We start from the raw sequence: 25,194 nt of genomic DNA, 5'->3' as shown, positions 1-25,194 counted from the left end.
TCTAGGCGTTGCTCATATGGGATTTGTTGGTTGGCAAATGGGAGCCTAGTAGCTCTTCTCTGGACTTTTTCAAGCAACTCTGCATCGCATTTGAAGTGGGGGTTTGCAACTGCCATCCCAAACTCAAGATGAGGGCGGACAAGGGCTGTGTAAAGCTTCTTAATGACCCTGGGGTGGCGACTAGTCACTGATCGCTTGATTAGGCCTAGGATCTTGTTTGCCTTTGCGGCTTGAGTTCGGCAGTGACTATGGAACTTCAGCTTATTATCTATGATTACCCCGAGATCACGTTCTTCCTCTGCGCTTTGGATGGGTGTTATAGCACCAGTAGAGTCCAACATATGGTAGCTATGGCAAGGGTTGTTCAGTCAAAGATGTAAAACTTTACATTTGCTTGGGTTAAACTCTAGTGTCCAAGTTGAGGCCCATTGGCAGAGGTTTGTTAAGTCTTGTTGCAGGGCATTGCAGTCTTCGTCAGAAGCGGCAGGTCCAAAGAGTTTGGAATCGTCTGCATATAGTTCCAGCAGATTCTGGACAACCTCAGGAGCATCATTAATGTAGAGGTTGAATAAAGTCGGGCCCAACTTAGTTCCCTGTGGCACACCACTTCTGACATTTACTGGTGCCGAGTACACGAGGTTTCCGTTGTGGTCGTAGACTGCAGCAATCTGGATTCTATCAGACAGAAAGCTATGGATCCACTGGGCTACGTCTACATCAATGTGATATGCTGACAGTTTAATCATCAGGTACCGGTGGGACATTTTATCGAAGGCTTTTGCCTGGTCCAGTAGGAACACGTCTACAGGGGATCCCGATTCGATAACCTCAGTGATTGATTCATAAGCTTGGATCAGGTTCGTTTCAATGGACATTCCTTTTCTAAAGCCATGTTGGCCGCTGTAAAGGAGACCATTCCTTGTCATGTGAGCTATAACGGCATCATTGACAATTCCTTCAATCAGCTTAGCAACGACTGAGGTAAGGCTTATGGGCCGGTAGTTCTCTGGCTGGCTTCTGGAACCTTTCTTAAATATTGGAGTTATTGTTGCTGTACGCCAATCAGGTGGTAGTTTCTTTGTCTTCAAAGACAGATTATACAAGGAGCAGAGCGGTTCGGTGACTATATCAGAGATTTCTTTGAGCAGCCTGGGATGGATGCCGTCTGGTCCTTTGGCTTTGTTAGGGTCCAGCTTTGATAGTCTTTTCTTAACCTCTTCAGTCGTGATGATGAGTTTCGGCATAAGATGTTCGATATGTCTGGGGTCAGGACATGAGGGTTCAGCTGATGAGTCTGAGGAGAAGTTCGAAGCGAAGGTAGTGTTAAGCAAGTTTGCTATAGCTTCTGGGTCTTCCAACTTTTTCCCTTCAGCGTTGAATAAGAATGGTATTGATCGCCTGTTCTTATCTTTCTTGGACACATACCTCCAAAATCGTTTAGGGTTTTCCTTTATACTAAAGGCTATCTTCTCCTCATATTCTGCCATAAAATGCCTAGTTAGATGTCTCAACTTATTCCTGGCTCTGGCATAATGCTCCCAGTGTCGTGTGCATACACACTTCTTGTACTTCGAAAGTGCCTTTTTCTTCCTGTTCATGGCTCTTTTAATGGGTCGATCTATGTGAGGCAGTGTTCTAGGTGCCTTGACAAAAGACGTTGAAGTACAAAGCTGCTCAGCATGGAGGACGGCGTTCTTGAAATTTAGCCAGGCTTGCTCTATATCATCACTGTTAGTCACTTGATCCCATGCAACCGCCTGTAGTATTTCCCTGATCCTGCTGTAGTCGGTATACGTTCGTTTGGTGCAGTTGTTTGGTGGTTGACTTATTAGCAAGTCATGGGAAATACAGAGGTGATCGCTAGCGCCAATGGGGGGCAGGTAATCAGTATTCACTAGCAGTCCTAGTATTGATGGCATACAAAATTATTTGACAAATGACAGGGCAGTCTTTTGCTTGGGTAAAACATGCTTGGCTCCCTGTAGTCTTTGCAGGGCTTGGGTATATACAAAACCTTTCTTTAGGTACTGTAACCTTTTCCTCAATATTTACAAAGGTGGCTTTCAGTAGGTTTGTCTGATTCACTTTTAATTAGAATAAAATTTAGTATATATTTAGATCATTTGGTTGCCTTTGGAACCCTGTTTGACAAAGGTTCTTAGCCTATCACAATGCTTCCACAGTATCCCTGCATCAAAATTTTACCCAAAAGAAAATAAGGTGATTGGTATAAAGAAACAAAGAGAGAAAATTCAATTAATAAAACAGACAAAACGAGACTTCGGCCAGTAGCAAAAAGACAAAAAACCAAAACAACACGGATATTTTGCGTGTATAAATCCGAGGCGTCTTCAAGATAAAAGAAACAAAGATTAAAGAACTAAAATATACTAAAAACACCTAAATAACCACCACCAATATTAAACTACAATTCTAGTTTCAGCCACTACTGGCTGAAGTCTTATTTTGTCTGTTGTCTTCATTGACTTTTCTTTCTTTTTATCTTTGTCATAGCTGGGCAGTTTGGCTCAAAGATCTTTCATAGGTTCTTGAGATTCACCAAACAAATTTCATTAACAAAAAAAAAACAGTGGTTTACCCTTTTTGTGAACATTCATGTACTTGAATATTTTTTGAAACATTATTGAACATTCAGTTATTGTCAAAATTTGCATTTTATTTTAATATTTTTGTTACTATTGGCTAGAATTTATTCTTTACTATAAACATTCCATGAAATCGTATTACTATAATAAAAAGTAATTACAAATTGTAGAGAACAGGATTTCATAACTTTTTTCTTTATCTTCCACCTTGGACAAAAAGCTTGCCTCAAGTAATGTTATTGATCAATGTGCTTACAGACATTAATTTTCAGGGAAATGTTTAGAGAACCCAATGATTTTTGAGGCATGCAAGACATCAAGAGTGGATTGATGCTCTGCTTTGCAATAGGAAGTCAGGGTTCTGTTCCTCCTGCTGCAAGGCTGGGTTGTAGAATTGCTACCTGTAAAAAAAAGATACTGAAATGTCAATTCAAGGCCCTCTATCCCATTAGTGGTTCTGGATGATCTTTATCCTTGTCCTAATGTAATCGTTATTGTATATAATTGTCTGCATGTATAGCTAAAACAAACCAGATATAAGCCTCATTTCTTTAAATGCCTATTTGAAGTCACTGAATTAAACTTGTGTTTTCTTTTTAGATTTGTTATATGAATAAGGATGCCTGTTTTTGAAGAATCATTGCTTATCAAAAACAAATAATGAGCAATATTGAGTATTATTCCTATGAAAAAGGTATGTCTATTTTGAAACGGCAGTTTTTGTACATTAAGGAGATGTTCATTTAATACTCTACTTCTGACAAGAGAAAAAATGGGAAAGAAACACAAACTTCAATGGCATAATGTTGACTGGTTTCATTTGTTAGCCAAACCCTGTAACCCACAGCTAAATTCTGAATAAAAATATATCAAATTTGAATGCAGTTGGTGTTCACTGGTGGTTTTTTTGTCATTGAAAACCAAGGATCCAAAAGTCAAACCATAAATTTTAGTGCCTAGGGTTCCAAATGTTTCTAGTGAAAAGATATTTTTCTAGAAAAAATTGCAAGAAAAGAAACTTTTTTGAACATGAAAATGACCCTAAATTACCCTAGGAGTAATTTAAGGGCTGGAATTGTGTGCCTTTGTCGGTAATGTCAAGGTTTCCACCATTGTTTTTCCCCTTTTTTCTGAGAGCCCAAACCGCTAGCTTCAGGCCAGCTTTGGCAGGCAGCAATCTTATCTGAAAAGAGAGAGGGAAAGTTAATCATTACTTGCCAACCTTCTGCAGCAAGGAGCATCCTGTCCTCAGAACTGATACTAGGAAGAGGATTTCTTTCTCCCACTTCTGAGCACTCTATAAGGGAACTTTTCTTGCGCTGTAGGTCTGTGATTCACATGTCCAGGGGGGGTTCTTCCTTCTCTGGGCATGATCTCATGTGATCTCAATGGCTGACACAAGAGCAGCCATTGTTGGCTGCTCTTGTGTCTCTATGGCCCCATCCCCTAGGGGCTGTGAGGCTATATCTTCCACAAGCATTGGCCCAGATGACTCGCTGTTAAGCAGTCCATCAGAGTCCACATTTAAGCATGCGAGTTATTTAAAGTCCCTAGTTACTGATTTTGACATTATTTACCAATGTACAGTTTTCTATTGTTCATACATTTTTCCCTCTATATATCCAGTCCATGGGACCCGATTTTTAGAAGAGAGTCAATGCAACATTTTACAGGAGTCGATTTTGGATGGAGCCTCCAGTATGTCATCTCAGTCTCCACTCTGGTTCGCCAGCTGGTGTTTATTGATAGCGTACAAAATTATATGCCAAATGACAGGACAGTCTTTGCATGGCTAAAAAAAGGCTTGGACCCCTGTGCTGTTTGGAGGGTTTGGGCATAGACAACACCGCACCTTGTGTACTGTAACGTTTCCCTCAATTTTTACTTAGAATTGTGAATCCCCTCTTGCACTTCATAAAATGACATCAACTTTTTATCCTCACAGTTTTGGTGGTGTATTTCACAAAATACCTCAAGTCATGGCCATATACTGGGTAGGTTGGACAATTGCTGGGTGGTGACTGAAATTACCAGCAGTAAGCCCAACTACTCTCAGGGAAAACACGAGAAGGTTGTCGCCATTATCCTGTCGTAGACTTGGATTGTGTAGATGGTGATTTGAGCATCCAAAGTGTAAGTGCTAGCGAAATAAATGGATCTTAGAGATTCAGGATTCTAGAGGTGGTTTTGTAATTTAAAATTTAGAAGACAAAAGTGTTAAAATTAGGAATGAGTAAAGAGGAAGAACTGATATGAAATGGTGATAAAATAAACTGGCTGGAGTATGCCACTTACCTAGGTAGTATTACTAGCAATGATAGTGGATGCGCTGAAGTGTAGAAGATAGAAAATTTAGGTGTATTTGTTTTTTATTCAGCTGAAAAAAAAAAAATTAGAAGAAATGTGTTAGAACTGAGATCAAGACACTATACGTCACGATAATGACACAGGCCAAAAATGATTGTGAAGCACCAGTACTTCTAAGGCTTTGGAAAATATGCTAGGTATTCTTAGAGGAGTTGTCAAAGGATGGTCTTAGGAAATCGTTCAAATCACTCTGTATGAAGCACTAAGCTGTACAAAAAATATGACCTAATCCTTCTTCAAGTTTCATATTTTTTAAAAGCTTAAGATAGTAAGGTCATTTTTTCTGAATTAAATATGACGAGTTTTAACAGAATATGAGTTTTCGCTATTTAGCTTGAACCCTACGAAAAGCAAGGTGTCCTTGAGCTGGAGGGAAATATTTCAAGGAAAATTTCAATGAAAATGTTGTGGAAGGGAGTTGCGAGTGAAGTTCCAAACTGAGTGGTGTTTAGGAGGAGGTGGGGTGTATGTGTACCTTTGTCGACCTCAGGTGGCTAGGTACTGCTGCCAGTTGTCAGAAGAAGCAGTAGTATTCATCAAAACGTATTTGTACTCATTTTCTCCTACCTAAGAGTGTGACTGAAGACTCTAAAAATTAGGCATGTATTCTATTTGATTTGAACATCTATAAGAATTTGAAAAAAATTTAAATACAATTTAGTATAAATTTTTTTCCACATCCAAATAATTGTTGTAAAATTGAAAGTGCATGTTTATTTAAACAGCTATCAGGCATGATATCAAAAGTTCCTAGCAACAATAAAGCTCTGACAGCTTGCATATCATGTTAACCAATGAAATAAATTTGCTATCTGGGCAATTATTCTTTCTAATCCGTTTGGGTAACCCCGAAACTTCATTTCTTCGGCTGGCAAAATTGGGCCAAAAAAGCATTAAAAGCTTCCTGCTGTTACGCTGACAAATATATCCTATGGATATTTATTGAGTGTTGTAGGATACCCAATTATTTATCAGATAAATACCCTTTCTTCTTCTTCTTCCTTTTGTAAGGTTCTCATGTTTTACTTGTTTGCAAAGCTGTGATTCATCCTTTTCACGGCTGGATTTAGCACTTAATTAAAGTCTCAACTTTCTCGATTTTAAGGGGAAGAGTCACCACAATGCAGGTGACTCAACTTGATAGTTGAAGATCCAGCTTCCAGAGACATTGAACTCCTTTCTTGCAATCAGTATTTTTACTGATCGGGTCCACTGGTTTTGACTAACTCTGATTGGTCGCGTTCCCCACGTTAGTGGTGTTTTAGTTCGGTTTGGTAATAGATCATGAATTGAATAGAAATGAGTCCTTCCTTTTACCCTATATTTTGGCTAGGGTTTTAAATTCTATAAGGTTAAATTGGTGTAATTCGGGAAAATGAACCTCCCAAATTTAATTTTAGTATTCCATCGCTGTGGAGATACCAAGAAAACCCGTTAATCTCGTGATTGAGATTATGGGGTTCTGACTCCAGGTATATTTTCTGCACGGTTATACTTACTTACGTACTCCCCTACTCTAACGTGACGTCCTAGCGTGGTGGTCAGAGGTAGTTCTTTGAAGTTATACCAAGGCACATTTATTCAACAAAGATGGCACCAGGTTGCTACTGGGCTAACTACTTATATTCAATAGTATTCTTTTCTAGATAGGCATTCAAAACAGTTTTTTTTTTTTTTTTGGGAAATTTTATAGAAAGATCGGGTAATATAGCTTTAAAACCTATGATAAACTGTGATGTATGGGAGGTCTTAAAATCAAATGTTAGTGAAGAGTTTTATGCATTACCAAAATACTGTACGAATACGAGTTTATGATACGTTAACATAAGACCAAAATGTCCTCAAAGTTGTCCTTGTTTTACATTTTTAATTCCTATTCTAGGTCATACAAGTATTCCAAAGCCTTGTCCAGGATTGTACTGTGGCAGAATTTATTCTAATGGTATATATTCAGGATGTGGAGCATGCCCTTGGGGATATAGAGCAAACGTATCTATCTGTCTTCCTTGTGACACTGAACTGCCAGTATATGACTCCTTCTATCTACTAACTGTTGTACTAATGACAGTTCTTCTACATTTCTACTTTATTGATAAGTCTGTTAAACTAGCATATAGGTGTGTTTTTCGAGTTTATATTCTAATATTTGTTCTTAGTTACGCTGCACCCCTAAGGTATGAATTTAAATTTATTCGAGTGACAGTGTTTTGCTTTAAAGTGAACTTAAACTGTGGTGTAGAACTTATTGTGGTACAGATAGACATAATTCACAAATATAGCCTATTTAAAAATTATAGCATTTCCAAAAAGGCATAATTGTTTGTTTTTTAAACTGAGTTTTCGGAGAAAATTAACGGTTTGTAGTAGGCACTTAAGTTAACTTTAAAGCAAGTTAATGTGATCAGTTCAATTACTGTTAACACTTTACTAGGATAAAACTACTTCTCCTTTAATGAATATCGCTTTTCATAGTGTTCGTAGTATTGAATCGTATCCTTCACGGTAAAGATTGGCCCTTGATAATGGAAATCGAAGCAAGAAAAAATAGAGTTTTGGTTTATGAGGACCCTAGAGTGGAGGTTTGAGTTTCATTTCTTCAAAATTATGAAAATCGATTTTTGGCGAAAAAGATGGGCAGAAATGCACTTTGTTTGTTTTTTTAATTCGCTTTTTTTCAGGTGTGATTCTATTGAAAACGGTCGTACATTATCGTGAAAAGCTCGTCCGAATGGAAATTTAGAGTTATATTGCTATTTTAAATTGCGCTGAATTATGCGAAAACATTCGGGATAAAGCATAAACTTTAACTGCGATTGGGTGATTCAGGGATGCTAGGTAGTGATCCGGCATCCTTAAATTAAACCCTGTATGGGGTTTTTAGTAGTAGTAGCACTAAGTGGAATTTGACGACCTTATTATTTTGATTGATCTTTACTGTTAACACGACTTTAAACCAGCTGGGTAAAAATTGAGCATCAGAGAATTTTCAAGCACAGCTCATATGTACCTTCTAAGGGATTCGGTGTAACGAAAGATCCAATAGGAAGGAGAAAAAAAAACACGTAAAAATAAGTAATGTTTTGTATTCGTAGATTCTCATATTTTTAATTCTTTTCAAAGGATGTCCAAGGGGAGGGGGGTTATTAAAAATATTGAAAACTACATTTTGAGCTCTATTGCTATTTTAAGCAACATAATACATTGGGCCATAACAGGAGGTCGATTTCTGCCCTTTTGTCTGCAAAAAATACAAGTTTGGCCAAAATGTTGTCGAACAGAACATATAAGATAGCCAATGGGCCTAGAACTATTAAACATCTAATAATAAGGATTCCCGATTTCAGAGGCCTTACTACCGTGCGGTGGGCTTTTCATTTCTAGACATATATATATATATATATATATATATATAGGCCATGCACAATAAAATTGCTACGGTAGACTGTTTTTGCATTAGTACAAATAATTGTAGAGCTTTGCATATTTGCACCCTAACCATTAAACCAGAGAAACTTTTTTTTGGGAATTCCTATCTCCTTTTTTTGGAGATATACTAACAATTAAAAGTGTTTTTTTGTGTTAAATGGGGGAGGAGGCTGATTCAAAAGGGTATTTTCAGGCCCAAATTATCAAACTGTCCATGAAAGATCTTTCTGGTCAATACAAAGGGGAAGGGGGAGGGCAAATGCAAGCCATGTGATAAAGAACTTGAACTGAAGGATTAAGAATAGCGTTTTTTTTTTAGGATTGTGGAAACCCCTCTCGTAACCACAATATCTCTGAATATGATATTGAAACTCACATAAATTAAAGTTAAATTTTGCACTTGATGCTATAGGTAAAAATCTCTATCAATTTATTTTCCATATAACAGATCACCTCTATAAAACTAAAGTAATATGTGGGAATAGCTTGTAAAGGATGGCCATACGGTACAGCATTTTGTATATTGATTAAGTAGAGGAAAGAGATTCAGAAAGGGATCTTAAATATTTCCGAAATTTCGGGATGTGGATAAAGCATAAACTTTAACTACGATTGGGTGATTCAGGGATGCTAGGTAGTGATCCGGCATCCTTAAAATAAACCCTGTATCGGGTTTTTAGTAGTAGTAGCACTAAGGGGAATTTGGTGACCTTATTAATTTGATTGATCTTTACTGTTAACACGACGTTAAACCAGCTGGGTAATTATTGAGCATAAAATAATTTTAAAGCACAGCTCATATGTACCTTCTAAGAGATTCGGTGTAACGAAAGATCCAACAGGAAGGAGAAAAAAAAACACGTAAAAATAAGTAATGTTTTGTATTCGATCTCATATTTTTAGTTATTTTTAGAGGATCTTCTAGGGGGGGGGGGGAGTTATTAAAAGTGTCGAAAAATACATTTTGATGCTACGATTTTTTAGGGAATATAGTCTGTCGGGGATGAACGGAGAATTGTCATCTTGGTTAAAAGCAGACGACAAAAAAAAAGTCAAAACTGCCAATACCCTTTATGAACCAAATTAATCTATTTTATGCTTCTATTCTTTTCCTTTGAATAAGAATTTGTTCTTGGATAGTTTATCTTTAAAAATATAGATAGTCACCTTAGATCAAATTGTTCAAAATATAAATCTGGAGTAATGGCATAAGATATCCTTAGCCAGGAAATGCGGGTTTCGAAATTTTTTTTTTCCTAAACCGGGAAAACCTGACATAGGACCAATTGTAAGCATGCGCTTTATCCTTTTTTTCTGTAGGAAGAAACCCCAAGTAATGGTCCTTTATCTTTCTGCCATCGCTGAATCAAGTCTGTCAGTCCTTATCTCCATGCTTCTCTACAATCCATTTGGAAGCTTGAAATTAAATGGCTGTGGGGTGAAACAGTTATCCGATTTCTACACAGTTTTCAAGAATCCTAAACCAAATTACGAAGAAAAGCTATATTGCACTCAGGAGGCGGCTTATCCAGTGTAAGTGTTCCACACATTTTAGATCAGCACGTTTTGAAGGATGAAGCAGGGGACGGTCGCTCATTCTTCTGAGGTCTTCTTCAGGAGTTTTGTAGTTGGAAGAATCGAGGGTGGTCAATCCGCTCCCCTCCTTTTAATATGATAGTTTATGCTCGTTTTAATTTTTTTATTTCTTTAGAAAGTGTTTCTATGCTTAACTTTTGATGTATTGGAGTCTCCAGCGGAATAAACCTCTCTAAGCTGAAAAGCTGCTGGGTTGGAACTTTTGGGTCCCTATCCTCGTCACCGAGATCTAATTTTCTTTTATATTTGCCATATAAATTCTTGCAGTTTCAAAGGAGATTGACCATTGGGTCTCAGCCCAGGACTCTAATGCCCTCTTCTCATATTTTGTAAGCTTTTCACTGCTTGAGAATCAATTCGCTGTGTTCGCCTCTTTGGACCACAAAAAATTACGTGTTTTTTTATATTTGTATTTCGTAAACGTTTTTTCGGATCCGTTGTTTTGTCACAATAACTGTTTCCTTCCAAGACATAAGGCTGATTGCAGCCAATTTAAAAATACGAGGTCTCTGAGTAATAATTAGTGTTCCAAAACTTCATTTTCAAAGAAACTTTAACTACATATTTCAACTTTACCACTGACATAAGCCAAGATAAGATCTGCGCAGAAGTGGTTCTAAAAGCATGTGCTTAACCATGTTATGATTTCTAGTATTTCTTATTGTTATTTCTCTCCCTTCTGTAAAATTGAGAATAGTAGGATAAGCAACGTCTGTGTATCGTAATAGGGTGGGAAATGCATATCGATTTAGAGACCACCCAAATGTTCAATATTATTATTATCAGCAGCCATCAATTTCAATTTAGGAATCTTTACCTACTTTTTTATATAATTTTTTGCAGGTGAAGTTTTTTTTACGAACTGTGAGTCTGAAGATAAATAAAGTTTCTTTGGATCCTGGGTGGCGAAAACCTTATAATTCATCAAAAATCTCAAACTTACAAAAATTCACCTTTTATGTGGGTTGTAGAGGACCATTTTTCTTCGAAGATTTTGGAGGGAATGCTGCAACTAAGAATGAAGCATCGTGGTCGTCAGCTTAGCGGCAAGAATTTCAAATAAAATTGATTTTACTAGATTAATGGATTTCCAAGGAGCCAAAGGGCACTTATAACAATATCATAGTCAATGATTACTGACTTCCCCAAAAACTCACCAAATGGATTTTCTATGCCAGAATTGAGCAAAACAAAATATGCCTGTTGTCTTTTTTCCCAAATGTGCCGTCGCATATTACGTATCCCAGAACAACTTATACTTTTTGTATCAGAGTTCTGAAGTCATGTGACTTTGTACCACTGATTTCTTTTGGTTTATTTTGGGAAAGCCGAGTAAATAAGAACGAGTCAAAAGTGTATGGTGTAATGAATGATATCCGAGTTGCATATGTAATAATGAAGTAAGCCAAAGCAATGTCAAAGGCAATTGACAAATGTGAAAATTTCAATTGATGCTGGATAATGCAATCATAATACTAATACTAATACATAATACTGAGTATTTTTGGATTCTCACACATATTTAACTACGTATTTGAAGTAAATCGAAAAGAAACGCAATTTGAAAATGAAACGTAACAAACGAGGAAATTATTTGAAATATGTAGAGAATTATGTTTAAAACCATAAATATCTTCTTGTTTCGGTTAGCTTATTTTACACTTTTTAAAGATCGAATAAATACTGAGTCACTAAATGATTAATTAGTCTAAAAAACAATAATCCGTGCTTCAATATTGAAGCAAGACAACTTAAAAAAAAAAAAAAAAAAATGAAATTTTAATATATACTGGCCAAAGTAGGCTAGTGATAATAGTGATCTGAAGAATATTTTATTCTGCTTGTGACAAAAAAAAGGCCATAATATCGTATTCTTAACATTAAAAATGTAGCTTGAAAAAAATATTGTTTACCAAACAGTTCGTCCTGGTTTGGCCAAATCTTTTGAATTGTCTTTGCTGAGTTGTCCTTTGCTGGTTTCTGTATATTTTAAGGACTCTGACACAATCTATTGACTCCGTTGATAGATTTTGCAGAGAAAAAATCGGCTTTGATCGCTATGTGTAATTGCCTTTCTTTGGGTATCTGTGACTTGAGATTCTAAGTGTATTTGTGTGTAACTGTAGTTGTAATTCTGAGTGTTCGGCCAACAAAAGTCGGCCGCACTCAAGCTGGTTTCTGTACCTACACTCAGTTCATGTGGAAATAGCACCAGTTTCATTCCTATATTTTTTTCTATATGTGCGAGTATTTTCTTTAAATGAAATCCTGCTGCATTGAAATCAGTAAAAAAAAAGCTGTGCTTTTAAATGTCCTTCCTTTTGTCCCTTGAAATTCAATAAAATGTAGAACTTTTTTTTCAAATGAAAGTTAGGAGTGATACTAAACATAAAAGGAACATAAATCATCCCGTGTTTTTTTGGGGGGTGTTGCCCCCTCCTTAGTCCCCTGTAATTTACACTAAAATTGTATAGTACTTTAAAAAATACTTTGAATTCCTGTTTTTGGGACAAAAAGTAAAGCTTTAACCTAAACAAATGGAAGTTGACGAAAAAAAAGCCAAGACAGATAGTCTGAGTGAGAGGCAAAGGTGGCATAAGTCTTTGTTAGAATGTATAAAAATGATGTCATTTGACTTGTTGATAGATAGTCTATCATGCATCTTAGAGCAGAACTAAGGATGATAGGCATGGAGTAAGGATAATTCTAATAGTCTATTAGTTTTATTAGCCATTCGAAGGGAAGTGAAGACTCCAAATAAAATCTTTTCTAAGATTTATGACCGAACAAGTCCACAGGACTTGCAGGCAATTGGGCAACTTAGATTGTTCACATTATATGAGCTTTGCCAACTGGGAATGCCCACTGGAATTGCAATGGGAGTGACCGTGATTTTTGGGTTGACTCATGACAAAGAATGTCCACTGGATTTGTATGCAAAACGGGAGACTGAATTTGCTTGGACTCACAGGTGAACAAGCGACCTAAGCCTAATAGGGCCCACCTGCCTAGGATGGATATCCTATGTAGGCCTTCTTGTAACTTGGTTTGAACTTGTGTAAATTTAAAGTCAGGAAAAAGAAACAAAAGTTTTTGGGTTAAAATTTTTTTTTAAGTTTTTGTTTCAGTTTTTCAATTGTTTCAAAAAAAACTGTTTCTTTTTTTTGACTAACAAAAAGAAGAAGACATTTTTCTGTTTAAAGATTTTTTTTTTTTAATTTTTTCGTTTTTTTTTCAAGTTTCAATTTTTTGACAACTTTCTGTTTGTTGGTGGTAGTACTTGGTAGTCTGGTTCTCTCAAGTGCGTTAGAACGAATTCTCTTTTTCCAGATATTCTATTGTCCTTGTTTATATTTGTCTGTCAATCCTTGCCATTTTACTAATAAGGATTCCGCTGACGCGTATGTTTCGGATTAGAAGAGATTCAGCCAATTCGATCTATGCTTCTCTTTACTTTTTTCCAATTATGGCAGCTTTCTATGCAGTTCTTGCTGGTTACTTATGTAAGTATTTTTCTTATAGTTTATGGTAAGCAATTTCTTACCAGATCACAAATCCTAATCAACGATTTCTTGAAGAATGAGTCTATCCCTCTAAAAGAAGGAGGTCAGAGGGGACAATTTTTTTTTTAAAGTTCGGTTTCCAAGGAGCTTGGGTTGAATGATATGGATCAAAATATTCATCGCGTGATTTTTTTTTTTAGTAATGGAAAAGAATATTTTTTAAGAAAGGTGATAAGAGGGAGTGTGGCAATTATAGAGGCATTGGCATGGATTCTGTAGGAAGTAAATTACTCAGTATGATGATACTTTTTAGACTTAAAGATGCTGTAAATAAAATTTAATGAGAAGAACAGTGTGGTTTTAGGAAGGGTAGAGGATGCGTTGACCAAATTTTCACTTTTAGATTAATAATTGAGAAGTGCCTGACTCATCGAACGCCATTAGTCATCACTTCTATTGATTATGAGCAAGCGTCCGACTCTGTTGATAGAAGAGCTTTAGCGAAGGTCTGATCCTTGTATGGTATGCCAGTTAAATACATTAAAGTTTATTTTTTTGTGAATAAACTATATCTCCATTGAAAAAAAAGGGATTAGTCCCATGTTCGAGAATAACATTGCTGCGGTTAAGGTAGGAAAGGAGGTTAGTTGCTGGTTTTGTATTAAATCAGGAGTAATGTAGGGTTACATTCTATCCCCATTTATATGGATCGTTTTGATGGAGTTTGTCCTAAGGAGCACAGCAAAGGCGACGGGAGAACACGGAATCAAATGGGGAACTAAAACTCTCCTGAACTTAGATTGTACTGAAGATTTAAGCATCCTAAATGAAAATGTTAGAAAAAATTATGAGTTTTTAGAGGTTTTGTGAATTCAGGGTGCTAGCATAGGCTGAAAAATTAATTTTAAGAATTAAATGAAGGTGATTTAATTTAATGAAGGTGAAGAGGTAATGCTGGGTAACTTGAAGATCGATCAAGTGCCTAGCTTCACTTATTTAGGTAGGATTTTTAGTAAAAATGGTTGGTGAAGTGAAGATGTTAAAAATAGAATAGCCAAGGCCCAGGGTCCATTTTCACACTTGAAAAAAAGTCAATAAGAATAGGAAGATAAGTCTATGACCTACGATTGGAATATTGGAAGCTACAGTGGTGAAGTATAGTTCTGAAGCGCGGATGATTCAAAAAGGGAAGAGGATTTGCTATATGTTTTCCACAGAAATTGCCTACGGATTGTTTTGGTTACCCGATTGACTGACCTTATCTCAAATAGTAAGCTGTACGAAAAATGTGATCCAATACCTCTTTCTAGGGCTATAATAAGAGAAAGGTGGGGATGGCTAGGGTATTTTCTGCTGATGAAGGATGACAGATTGCCAATGATTGTTCTCTTCGGCCAACCGTCTAGGGCCAATCAAAAAGCAGGTCGTCCCCGAATGGGGTGGAAAGATGTCGTAAGGAAAGATTTAAGGGAAATAGGAACTTACTGGGAGGGTGTAAAGAGGGACGCTTTGAACAGATTGGGACGGAGGCCAACACAGCATGCGTAGCTGTGTTGGCTTTGTGCGGCTTGATGCTGCTGTGAGTTGTTAGTAGTAGCAGTAGTAGTAGTAGTAGTAATGTTGGAAAATGTAATACAACGTTTTGTTTTAAGGGATTACTTCACTTGCACCAAGCAATCACTGTGTCTGATAATTTTCAGCTGCGCCATTTTTGTAGAAAAATATATTTAATATGTAAATACACAAGGAATATAAGGGGGATATAGTTATTAGTAATATTTTCTAAAAATGTGCCTTTCAGATTTTGCTGCCCTTCCCTCCCTAGGATAAATTTATTGATTTCTCAACTAATGTTTAGACTTTTGGATATCATTCCAAATTTTCATTTTAAATTCATTGGTAAACAGTAGGGCTTCTAGAAGGTTCTCTTCTTTTTTTTTACAGTTTGTGTAGTTTCCAGCTACGTTTTAACTACTTTTTCGCGCAAAAAGTGGGATCAAAATACTACCCTACATTTTTCTGCAAATTTTATCCTTAAAATTCGTCGAGCAAAAAAGGATCATCAAAATTTGGTGCAGCTTAAGTTTTATTTTAGCTAAGTTAAAAACTCGAATATTGTACATTTACAAAAAAGAAGCTGTTTCAAATGAAAGCCTAAGTAGTGACATTAGAACTTAAAATGGACAGAAATTGTCGTGTATATGAGAGGTGCCGCAGTCGCCTTCACTCTCTGCTCTTTACACTCAAGATTAACTTCTCCTTCATTGAAAGTATTATAGAGGGCAATAAACGCAACCAATTAGTAATTGAAATTGTTTATATGCTTATTGCCTTTAAAAATATTTGAACTGAAGATTATGTTAAATCAAATGTAGATAGATCATTCGAAACTTAGATTTTTTTTTCTTTTTTTTTTTATATTCATGCCGCAATTTTATTGAATTCTAGAAACCTCAGTCATCATTATTCATCATAAAATTACATTCATCAATCATACAATCATCATAAGGGTAAATTCTGTCACATTTAACCTTACCGTTAAAATACACATTTTCTAATTCTGAAACGATTTCAAAATATATCTGATCAGTTTTATGAAAAAATCGTAATTTGACTGCTGATAAAGAACAAAAATTGCAAAATTTGAATTTATAATTACAATACATTATCTTTATTGCCCAAAAAACACACAAGGGTTCAATAAGGAGTAGATGAAAAGACAAAAAAGAAAAAAAAACACACTCACAAAGAAGACTATACTACCAAGAATAGATGAATATATTTCTACTAACACATAGCGGGATGGAGCCTGTTTGTCCTAACAAGCTTAGAAAAATAGCGATGTTTGACGCTGCTCAGCCACTGTTAGTGGCACACTTAACCCGTAGGCTGATTCTAGTCTTTTTTTTCTAGCTCAGAGGGGTATACACAAGAGAAATTTCGCGAAGCGAAAATATACGGATCTAATAGTCTTTCTATCAGTAGCTGTACAGATATTCCAAAATGGAGTTAATGCGAGGACATGACGCATCACAAATGTTGTAGACACGGGCGAGAATGCGCCTGCTGTAGCAAGCTTTACAGCGAACTAGCATGCCAAACGCTTTTCTAAGTTTCTCACTTAGATGATATATAAGGAGAGCCCTTGTCATTTTTACACTATCCCCTATCGGGAGACCGAAATACTTACTGCAAGCAGATAACTGAACGCTCGAATTTCCTATCTGTAAGCATCCAACATCGCCGACAGATTTGCCGAAAGCAAGGATGTCGCTCTTCGAAGCATTAAAATTAAGACCAATTTCGGCATATTCCCTAATAAGCACAGAGGAATTCTCCTCAACAGACGATACGGTTCTACTTAAATTCAGGATGTCGTCAGTGTAATTGAGAATGGAAAGGTCCAAACCTTAAAAGATAAAACTAATTCTAACCTTTTTCTGGGGTACAACCCAGACACAACCCAGTTTCTACGGCTTTACGCATTAAGTAACCATGACGAGTTGGTACATTCACGACAGCGCATAATCTCGCATACAAATTTTTAAATACTCGCACAACCGAACGATTGAGTCTTACCTGCAGCGCGCCGTACACCAAACGGGAATACGCACCAGAATCATAAGCACGAGAGACATCGTGAGCCGCAAGGACAAGAAATTCGCCACTGTAAATTACTATTTACAGCGCTTGGTCACGCGTTCATTCGAAATTTGGCCCTCAATGTATTCTTTAAATTGAAATATTTTTATCAAAGACTGTCGAAATATTGCCCTCCTTTTTCGAATTAAGTACAGAGGTATCGCTAATATTATGTTTTGAACTAAAATTATTAGCTTGTTTCTTGCTATATTACAAGACTAATTGACAATATTAGTGTTTATTCCTACTCTTTGGAGTTAAACTGCATTCATTCCTCTTTACTTCCCGTTAAGACAGCGTTAAGGTCACTTCTAGAAGTCCATCTGACGGTGAAGTCAATCAAGATAGTAATGTCAGTAGTATCCACTGGAGATAAAACAATTCTTATTTTCTTCTAATGGTAATTTTCGACATATTATCTTTAAATTAGGTGTGGTTTTCTTAGACCACACTGCCGTTCTAAGACGAACAAATAAACTTTCAAATGGGGATAAATCCATTTATTTAGACAGTTAAAAAACAGGTACAGAAGTCCAGATATTTCGGTCACATATACAGTGACCGTCTTCAGTAGAAATAAATGGATTTATCCCCATTTGAAAGTTTATTTGAACTAATGGTAATTTTTATGATTGAGTTGTTCAAAGAGCATGGACAACTTATTAAAATGAAAAACTGGTGCTAGTGTCTAGAAAAAGAAAACAAACACCATCTAGTGTTTGGTGTTTCTTGGGATTTTTTCAAACTTGATAACCATGAACAAATATATAGTTATGAAAAATATAGTTAGAAAAAATATAGAAAACTATTTTTTTTTTTTTACTAAATATAGTTATAAAGCTAATTTTCAATGTCAGTAATCGTACTAATTCAGCCTTATTCCTACACTAAAAAAATACAAAGAAACGCCAAAATCTAGATTCTGTTGTTGATTCTTTTCTCGACTGTAGTGCCAGTTTCCGCTCTTGCAAGTTATCCAATCTCTTTGGGGTAGTTCATCAGTTGTGGATATAATAAATATCTAACTAACTAATCTTAGTCTGGTTCAGAACAACTTTTTTTCTGCAAATGTTATTGTTGATTCATGGACAAGTTATGAATGTAGAATATGAAAAATCAGCTTTATTTAGTGAAATGAACCCTATTTTCAGCTAAAGATTTTAAATTTTAATCTGTAATGTCTAATGATGTTAATTAAATGGGGAATAAACTAAACTAGTCTTTGAGTGGTGCTGATCTCATGTAGTCTCTTATCTAATTTCTTATTTCTCTTATCTAATTGCAGATTATTCATACCCTGTACTGATGCTAATTGGAGCAGTAGTTTCTACAGCATGGTTTCTCGCTTCGCGACCATACCAGGTAAGTAAATATTAAGGACGAGAATTTCGGTTAAAAATTGCGTATTTGGTATTTAAGGAAACTTTGTCTAGTTTTTATATCTATACGTCTGACTTTACAAGCAGAAGCTATTCGAATGGATCTAAATTAGAACGATCAATGTGCTTCATTAGACTAAGACTGTATATTGGGGGGGGGGTCGCTGTTACTTTGGTGTTTGAACTCATGTTGGACTTGGGAATATTTACTGGACCATTTTTTACGTTTCAAAAAATAAATATTACAAGGTTTTCATTATTATTGAGATTTTCTACCCTTTTTGTATTTATTTATTTTCGTATGTCTGTCATTTCTTAAAACTGCTAGTTTCTTCAATCAAAGTCTTTAGAATGCTATGCCACTATTACCACTGACAACTCACTGCAGCGCCAAAATGACCGAAGCCAACATAACTGCGCATGCTCATGATCCACCCGAATCTATTCAAAGCTTCACTCTTTACCCCCTTCCACTCTGAGAAGTTCCAATTTTCTTTAAATCCTTCCTTATGACTTCCTCCTACCATATTTGGGGACGACATTCTTTTCATTTATCTCTAGATGGATGGCCGAAAAGAACGATCTTTGGCTGTCTTTTATCCTTCGTCCGTAAAATGTGTCCTAGCTATCTGAACCTTTCTGTCATTATAACACTAGAGAGTGGGATAGAACCACATTTTTTGCGTAGCTTATTGTTTGATTTTTCGGTATACGGTCAGTCAAACGTATACCCAAAACTATCCGTAGGTAATTCCCCTGGAAAATATCAAGCAAATCCTCTGTCTTCCCAAGTGTCCATGCTTCAAAACAATGCTTGACCACTGTCATGCCATTAAATTCCAATATCCTAGTCTTGGTTTGCCGATTTATCTTCCTTTCTTTCAAACTTCTTTTGACCGTGGGAGAACATCATGGGCCTTTGCTGCTCTACTTTTTACATCTTGCATCTACCAGACACTGCAAGACACTGCATCTAGCATTTTTACTGTTAATACTACCCAACTAAGTGGAGCTGTCCTCTTAACCGATCTTCTCGGTACCCAACATTGTCTCTTCACCTTCAACATCAAATAACGCTGTCTTATTCAATGTTCATGGGTTCCAGGCAAGAGTGGCTATCTTTAAACGCAAATAACAGATAGAACAATGGGGATGGTTTTTTTGTAAGACAGTGGAACTCAAACTTCAAATGAATATATCGACCCTACATCCATGGGCTGACCTCGGCAGAACACAAATGAATATAAAAAAAAAACTTAAATTAAAATACAACCTTTAAAACTTTTTTTTTAAAACAGTCCCAGAATCCTCACTTCAGCGAAGTTCATCCAGGACTGATAGATACGAGGTGAAACGAGTCAATTCATCAAAGTGAAATAAAAATAATTAAGACTATACTTTCAATGCTATTCTTGCCTTTTTGGCAGCTAACCTCAAAGGTCTTTTAGTAACATATTAACAGGTATTGACTACTGGTTTTGTAATGTAATGCGTTAATTCGTTTTTAATTAAGTTTGTGTATTAGGAATTTAGCGAATACTCCCCCAAATGCCTGTTACAGAAATATTATTAATAATATTAAAAACCCTAGGGGGTTGGGGAATACCCACTATTGCCTCCTTCTACCATTTCTGATACCGTACACATTTTCGTTTAAATTAAGCTGGGTTGCTGAAAAGCACGGTTTTCGCTAATGTCTCATCCTTTATCCAAAATATGTAACCCCTTCTTAATTCTTCTTTCATAATAGCCTTCAAATATCCAATTAAACCGCTTTTTTTGTGTAGCTTATTGCTTAATATACAGTAATTCACACGATTATATCAAATTATGCCTGGAAACTTCATCTGGGAAACGTCTAGCTTATACTCCTCAACGTTTGTGAAGCCCAGGCTTCAGAGACCTGACCACTGTCATTACCGTGACTTCAAAGAATCCTATTTTTAATTCCAAGGCTTAGGTCACTCTTAGTCTTAGCTTATTCTTCCAAACTTAGCCGTGGGTCTTCTACTTTTTACGTGTTCGCAGCATCTAAAATCCTTAATGAGAATGCTAATAGGTAATAAAGCTATACACTTAGTTAATTTTCCCCTTACCTACCCTCATCTACTCAAGGCAAAAGAAAAATATAAGAGAAATAGAATAAGAAAATAAAAATCCAATAGATAAAAAAGAAAAGATCATAGCTACTGCAAAGAATATTTGAAAGATAAAGTTAGAGAGCTTCTTCACTGGACAAACTGCATTATGGTATGGCGAAAATGAAAGATCAAAATAAGCTTAAAATAGTCCTTGGTTTAAAAAAAACTGTAGGCTGTGCGATAACTGTGACATTAGACTTGTTTTTTGAGATGAGATTGTTGTTTGCGAGCTATTTCTTGACGGATATATGTCAATTTAAAAAAAAGAGAAAAATAATATCTACGAAACTCGTGAAAGTTTAATTTTTTCTGACGTAGATGTGCTTTTCATCATAAGTTTAGCTTATGTTTTGTAAAAAAGAAAGTTTTGTTCATCGGACCTTTCTTTCTTTTAATTCTTTTAAACATACTGAACATTCCAGTAATATTTTCAGAAACATCAATTAGCAACACCTTAAGTAACTTATCTAGTTCTAGTTACCAAAAAAAACCTGCTGCCGTCTTCAAGTTTGCCCAATAATAAGCAAAATATAAAACTCAAGCTCTGTAGTTAGTTTGCAATTATTTTATAATTGGGAAAGTATTATATTTAGATATTCTACTATTATTTGATTATTCCTTATTCCCACGTCCTGACATAGACAAGTAATTCTAAGAAAATAGTAAGCACTTATTGGTAAGCTACCATAAGTAAGTTAAGGACAAGTAAATAATTTTTGCCAAGTTTCATGATAGTAAGCCCACAATTTTTTTTTTATTTGAATATCGAGCTGAATCTTACCCCAAAAATTTTATTTCGAAGCTCAAATCTGTTATCCGAACCTGAAGATTACATTAAAATCAAATGTATTAACCAAGCTGTTGATTCATGTCTATTATATTCCTTGAAACCATTCAAACGTAATGATCATTGATTTCTCAATAAGGGTTTCAGAAACATCAATTGGCAACATTAAAAGTAGTTTGGCTAGTCATTGCTTAAGGCCATTGCTTAGTATTATAAATAAAACGAGCTATGCTCTTTCAGTCTGCCAAAAAGTGTAAGATCTTTACAAAATTTAAGCTCTTGCTAGTTCCACATTATTTTCATAAATGATAAATGGTTATGTTTATTTAATCATATTATAATGGCTGTTTCGCAATTATCTAGCAAGCTTGCAATATTGGCAATTCTCCAACTACTTTTTTTTTAGCTAGTGCTATAGTAAAATAAGTAAAGAATGTTTACTAGTGATGGCTAAACTTATAATTTGAGTTGTAATATTTTAAAATTAAACTGCAAACAAATCTTCTTTTAAATTTTATCCATTCATTGCTGTATGAACTGAATCAATCTAGGATTTGAGCATGTAAATTGATTTTTTAGTTGGTTCATTTTTCAATTAAATGAATTTTAATCTTTCTAAATAAAATTTAATCGAATTGATTTTCAATTAAATTGATTTTTGTATGACTGTGAAATTTTAGAGGAGGTTCGGCTCATTGTTTTAAGTTTAATTTCATTTAAGTTTGAAAATGATGCCAGTAAACAAAAGAAACTGAACTACTGATTTCAGTCAAAAGGTTTTGTCTCTCCTTTATCTCGCCCGTGTATATCTGACAATTCAATTTATGATTGAACTTAGTGGAGAGCTTCCATCAAAAGCTGAGTTAAGTAACTATAGTAAGATAATCAAGCCAAATATTTTGTTTCAGTTTACATTTTTCTTGAATTTAAAATTAGCCAAACCTTTATTTTGAAGCTTCCTTGTTGAGAGTCAATAAAAAAAATTTAGACTTCGGTATCAGTATTGGTCTTTATGGTTGCATCCAATTTTGAAATTTCTTAGTTCTATAGAATTTTTCACTGGTTTTAAATTACCTCTTTGTTTCTGACCAAATGTTTGCTTACGCTATATCATCTTAAAACAGTCATTTATACAAAAAACATAACGCCTCTAATTTTAATTCCCCAGTAAATGCAAACAGTGTCTTTTAGCGTTTAGCTCAATATATTCTTAAGACTGATGTCGCTCATCTTGCATATTATTGAATCTGCCAAAAATCAGACTAAGGTTTCTTTACCTTTGAATACTTCAAGTATACAATTTAAAATCATTTAGACAATTTCAAAATCTTCATAATTCTGCTCAGCATTGTAATTCATAATCCCTAGGATTTTGAAAGTATCTAATTGACTTTTAAATAGATTTTTGGTTCACTCAGTGTAGAGAATTTTGAAATATCATTTTAGATACGATAGTCGCAAGATGGGTGATCATAGGATGTAGTGAGTATACCATTATTATACCCATACTTACTATTATTATATCCATACTTAATTACAAGGGATACCTCCCCTCTGGGATTGGTGAAATGGTCACTCCCCTGGAATAAATTAAAAATATTTACTGAAAAATGAAGCTGTTTGGTGTTTTCCCCTCCCCCCTCCCCTCACTAAGGGTCTTACCATGTGTCTATCTATGAGCAGCTCCAATAATTTAATTATACGGAAGAGTGTATATCAGAACAGAATTGTTGACTTTCGAGGAACCAAGCGACAGGCATAAATACAATATTCATTAATTTCAAAAACTCATAAATTAGAATAAAGACTAAGGATGAAGAAATATTTGTGTCAGCCTTAGGAATATTTGAGGAGGGAGGGTAAAATGCCTCGCCAACGATTGTTGCGTCCATGCAATATCGATACCGGTTCTTGTTTAGTTTTGTATTTCTTAAATTACTTGTATTTTGACCTTAAAATAGGTAAAGGGAAATAAAATAGAAGTTTCAAGTAATGAATTAGCAAAACTATACAGTATTTAGGAAATTACACTTTACAGCTATGTATTGATTATTGACAGCGTTGTTGTGTAAATAGGAAGATGCATTTTATGAAACATTATTATTTTAGGAACCTAAAGAGATGCTGGTTCACATCATTACAAGTCCTCGTTTACTAATAATTTTGATTGGACATTGGCTCATCACCAGCTTTGGAATTTTATCCGTTTCTGAATTGAACGGCGTGCCCTTTACGTGGGAAATGCTAACTTTAGTTTCTGTTCCCCTGATTTTTTATCTGGTTACGTTAAAACTCACGGACCCTTCAAAGTTCCATAGTGACTAATTTGTGCTTTACTTTGTTTAACCTTCGAAAAGGTCGTGTAGTTGTCCTTCAAAAAGAGGAAAAATGAGGCTGAATCAGAAAGAAGAAACTGAAAGCGGGAGTGTCTCAATCAAGACGTGACTCCGTTTTTGGTATGTTTCTTCTCAAGTGCGAAATAAGTCGAACGAGGTTAAGACTTTCTTGTGTTTACTTAAGCCAAGACTTTCGACACTTCGTCGCTTTAATAGCCACGGGCGTATTTTATGTATCTGTTTGTTTTTCTTTTATTGACAATATACTTGTCCATGTACCTATGCGAGGATCTATAATGTTTGGGAGAGGTGGGGGTAATCTTTTCGGTGGGTTGACGGGATATAACTTTGAGGAAGAAAAAATATTTATATGAAAAGCATAAAAATCGTAAATATATTTTGGTTTGGGTGTATGAAACAGGCTCTGGGACTCTCTTTCTCCCTCCTCTATATATCTGACCCTGAAGATAGATTCGCTCATGATGCTGAGCAGTGATGCAGTCTCGTTGGGTAAGCAGTTCCTTTTCAGACAAAATTCTGTTTAATATACTAAAGAAAGTAGTTGAGCTTGGTGAATGAACCGCAAAATAATTTCAGCAGTTAATGTCTAAACTGTTTCTTATAGTTTTATTCACATTGCTCTACTACTTTCTATTGAAAATTAAATAGGGTTTGTCTGGAAAGCTTCCAAAATATAACACCCAAAAATATCCAACATTTCTTTGGATAAAAACATCCAAAAATATAGCGGCAGGAATCAGACCAGTATCAACAGCCGACTGCAGAAAATCTAAAACAATAGCACAAGCCTGCTCAGTTGAGTGTTTTGCTCAGAAGCCAAAATAAACATCATGAAAAAAATCCTTTGCCTCTTAAAAGGATACTTGACCTTTTCAATAGTCGTGTTAAATAAAGACAATAAAGATATTGGCCGATAATTAGCTGGATTACTCCAAGCTCTGCCTTTATATAAAACAATCACTTGAGCTTGCTTTAGTGAACTGGGAAAGATTCTATTCTCGAGAAATAGATTTATAAGCCTTTTCAAAGGAGAGATGATTGAAGGAAGAATTAATTCACCACCTTGGTGGATATACAATCAGGACCAGAAGATGCCGAACCTTTTAATCCATTAACGAGTCTCCTTACCTCAACCACAGAAATTGGCCCGAGGGGCATCGACTTCAAGCAAGTTGGACTAAGATATGATTTGGAATCAGGCTTAGAAATAAGTGAACGTACTGAAGAACCAGTTGTGTTCCCAGAATTAGAGATAAATGCTTTTTGGACATTAAGTTCAACTGAACAACCGAACCATTAACCATGGAACTTGAGGAATGTACGAAAGCAGAGACAAAAATTTTAGGTCGGAATTAATCACCTGCCAAGTGTTTCAAATATTCTTTACGCT

General features: G+C 35.6%; 1 protein-coding gene across 3 annotated transcripts in view; it reads left to right on the top strand.

The window, feature by feature from the left end:
• The window catches only part of LOC148950637 (JNK1/MAPK8-associated membrane protein), a 34,702-nt gene extending 10,637 nt beyond the window's left edge, over positions 1-24,065 (top strand). For 2 of the 3 annotated variants that reach the window (XM_089092526.1, XM_089092527.1), the window contains exons 2-7: positions 3,207-3,300; positions 6,856-7,090; positions 9,720-9,932; positions 13,326-13,498; positions 18,426-18,502; positions 23,557-24,065. In XM_089092526.1, coding sequence (XP_088948652.1) covers positions 3,267-3,300; positions 6,856-7,090; positions 9,720-9,932; positions 13,326-13,498; positions 18,426-18,502; positions 23,557-23,772 — 948 coding nt within the window. In that variant the 5' untranslated portion in view covers positions 3,207-3,266 and the 3' untranslated portion in view covers positions 23,773-24,065. The remainder of the gene's footprint in view (positions 1-3,206; positions 3,301-6,855; positions 7,091-9,719; positions 9,933-13,325; positions 13,499-18,425; positions 18,503-23,556) is intronic. The other variant, XM_089092528.1, reaches the window with a different exon arrangement.
• The last annotated feature ends 1,129 nt before the right edge of the window (positions 24,066-25,194 follow it).

Source organism: Artemia sp. Qi Xiang Cuo, chromosome 7 (genome assembly GCF_049724085.1).
Source record: "Artemia sp. Qi Xiang Cuo chromosome 7, ASM4972408v1, whole genome shotgun sequence".
Classification (NCBI taxonomy): Eukaryota; Metazoa; Arthropoda; class Branchiopoda; order Anostraca; family Artemiidae; genus Artemia; species Artemia sp. Qi Xiang Cuo.
The sequence above is the reverse complement of the archived record's forward strand: the minus strand, read 5'-3'. Positions and strand labels throughout refer to the sequence as shown.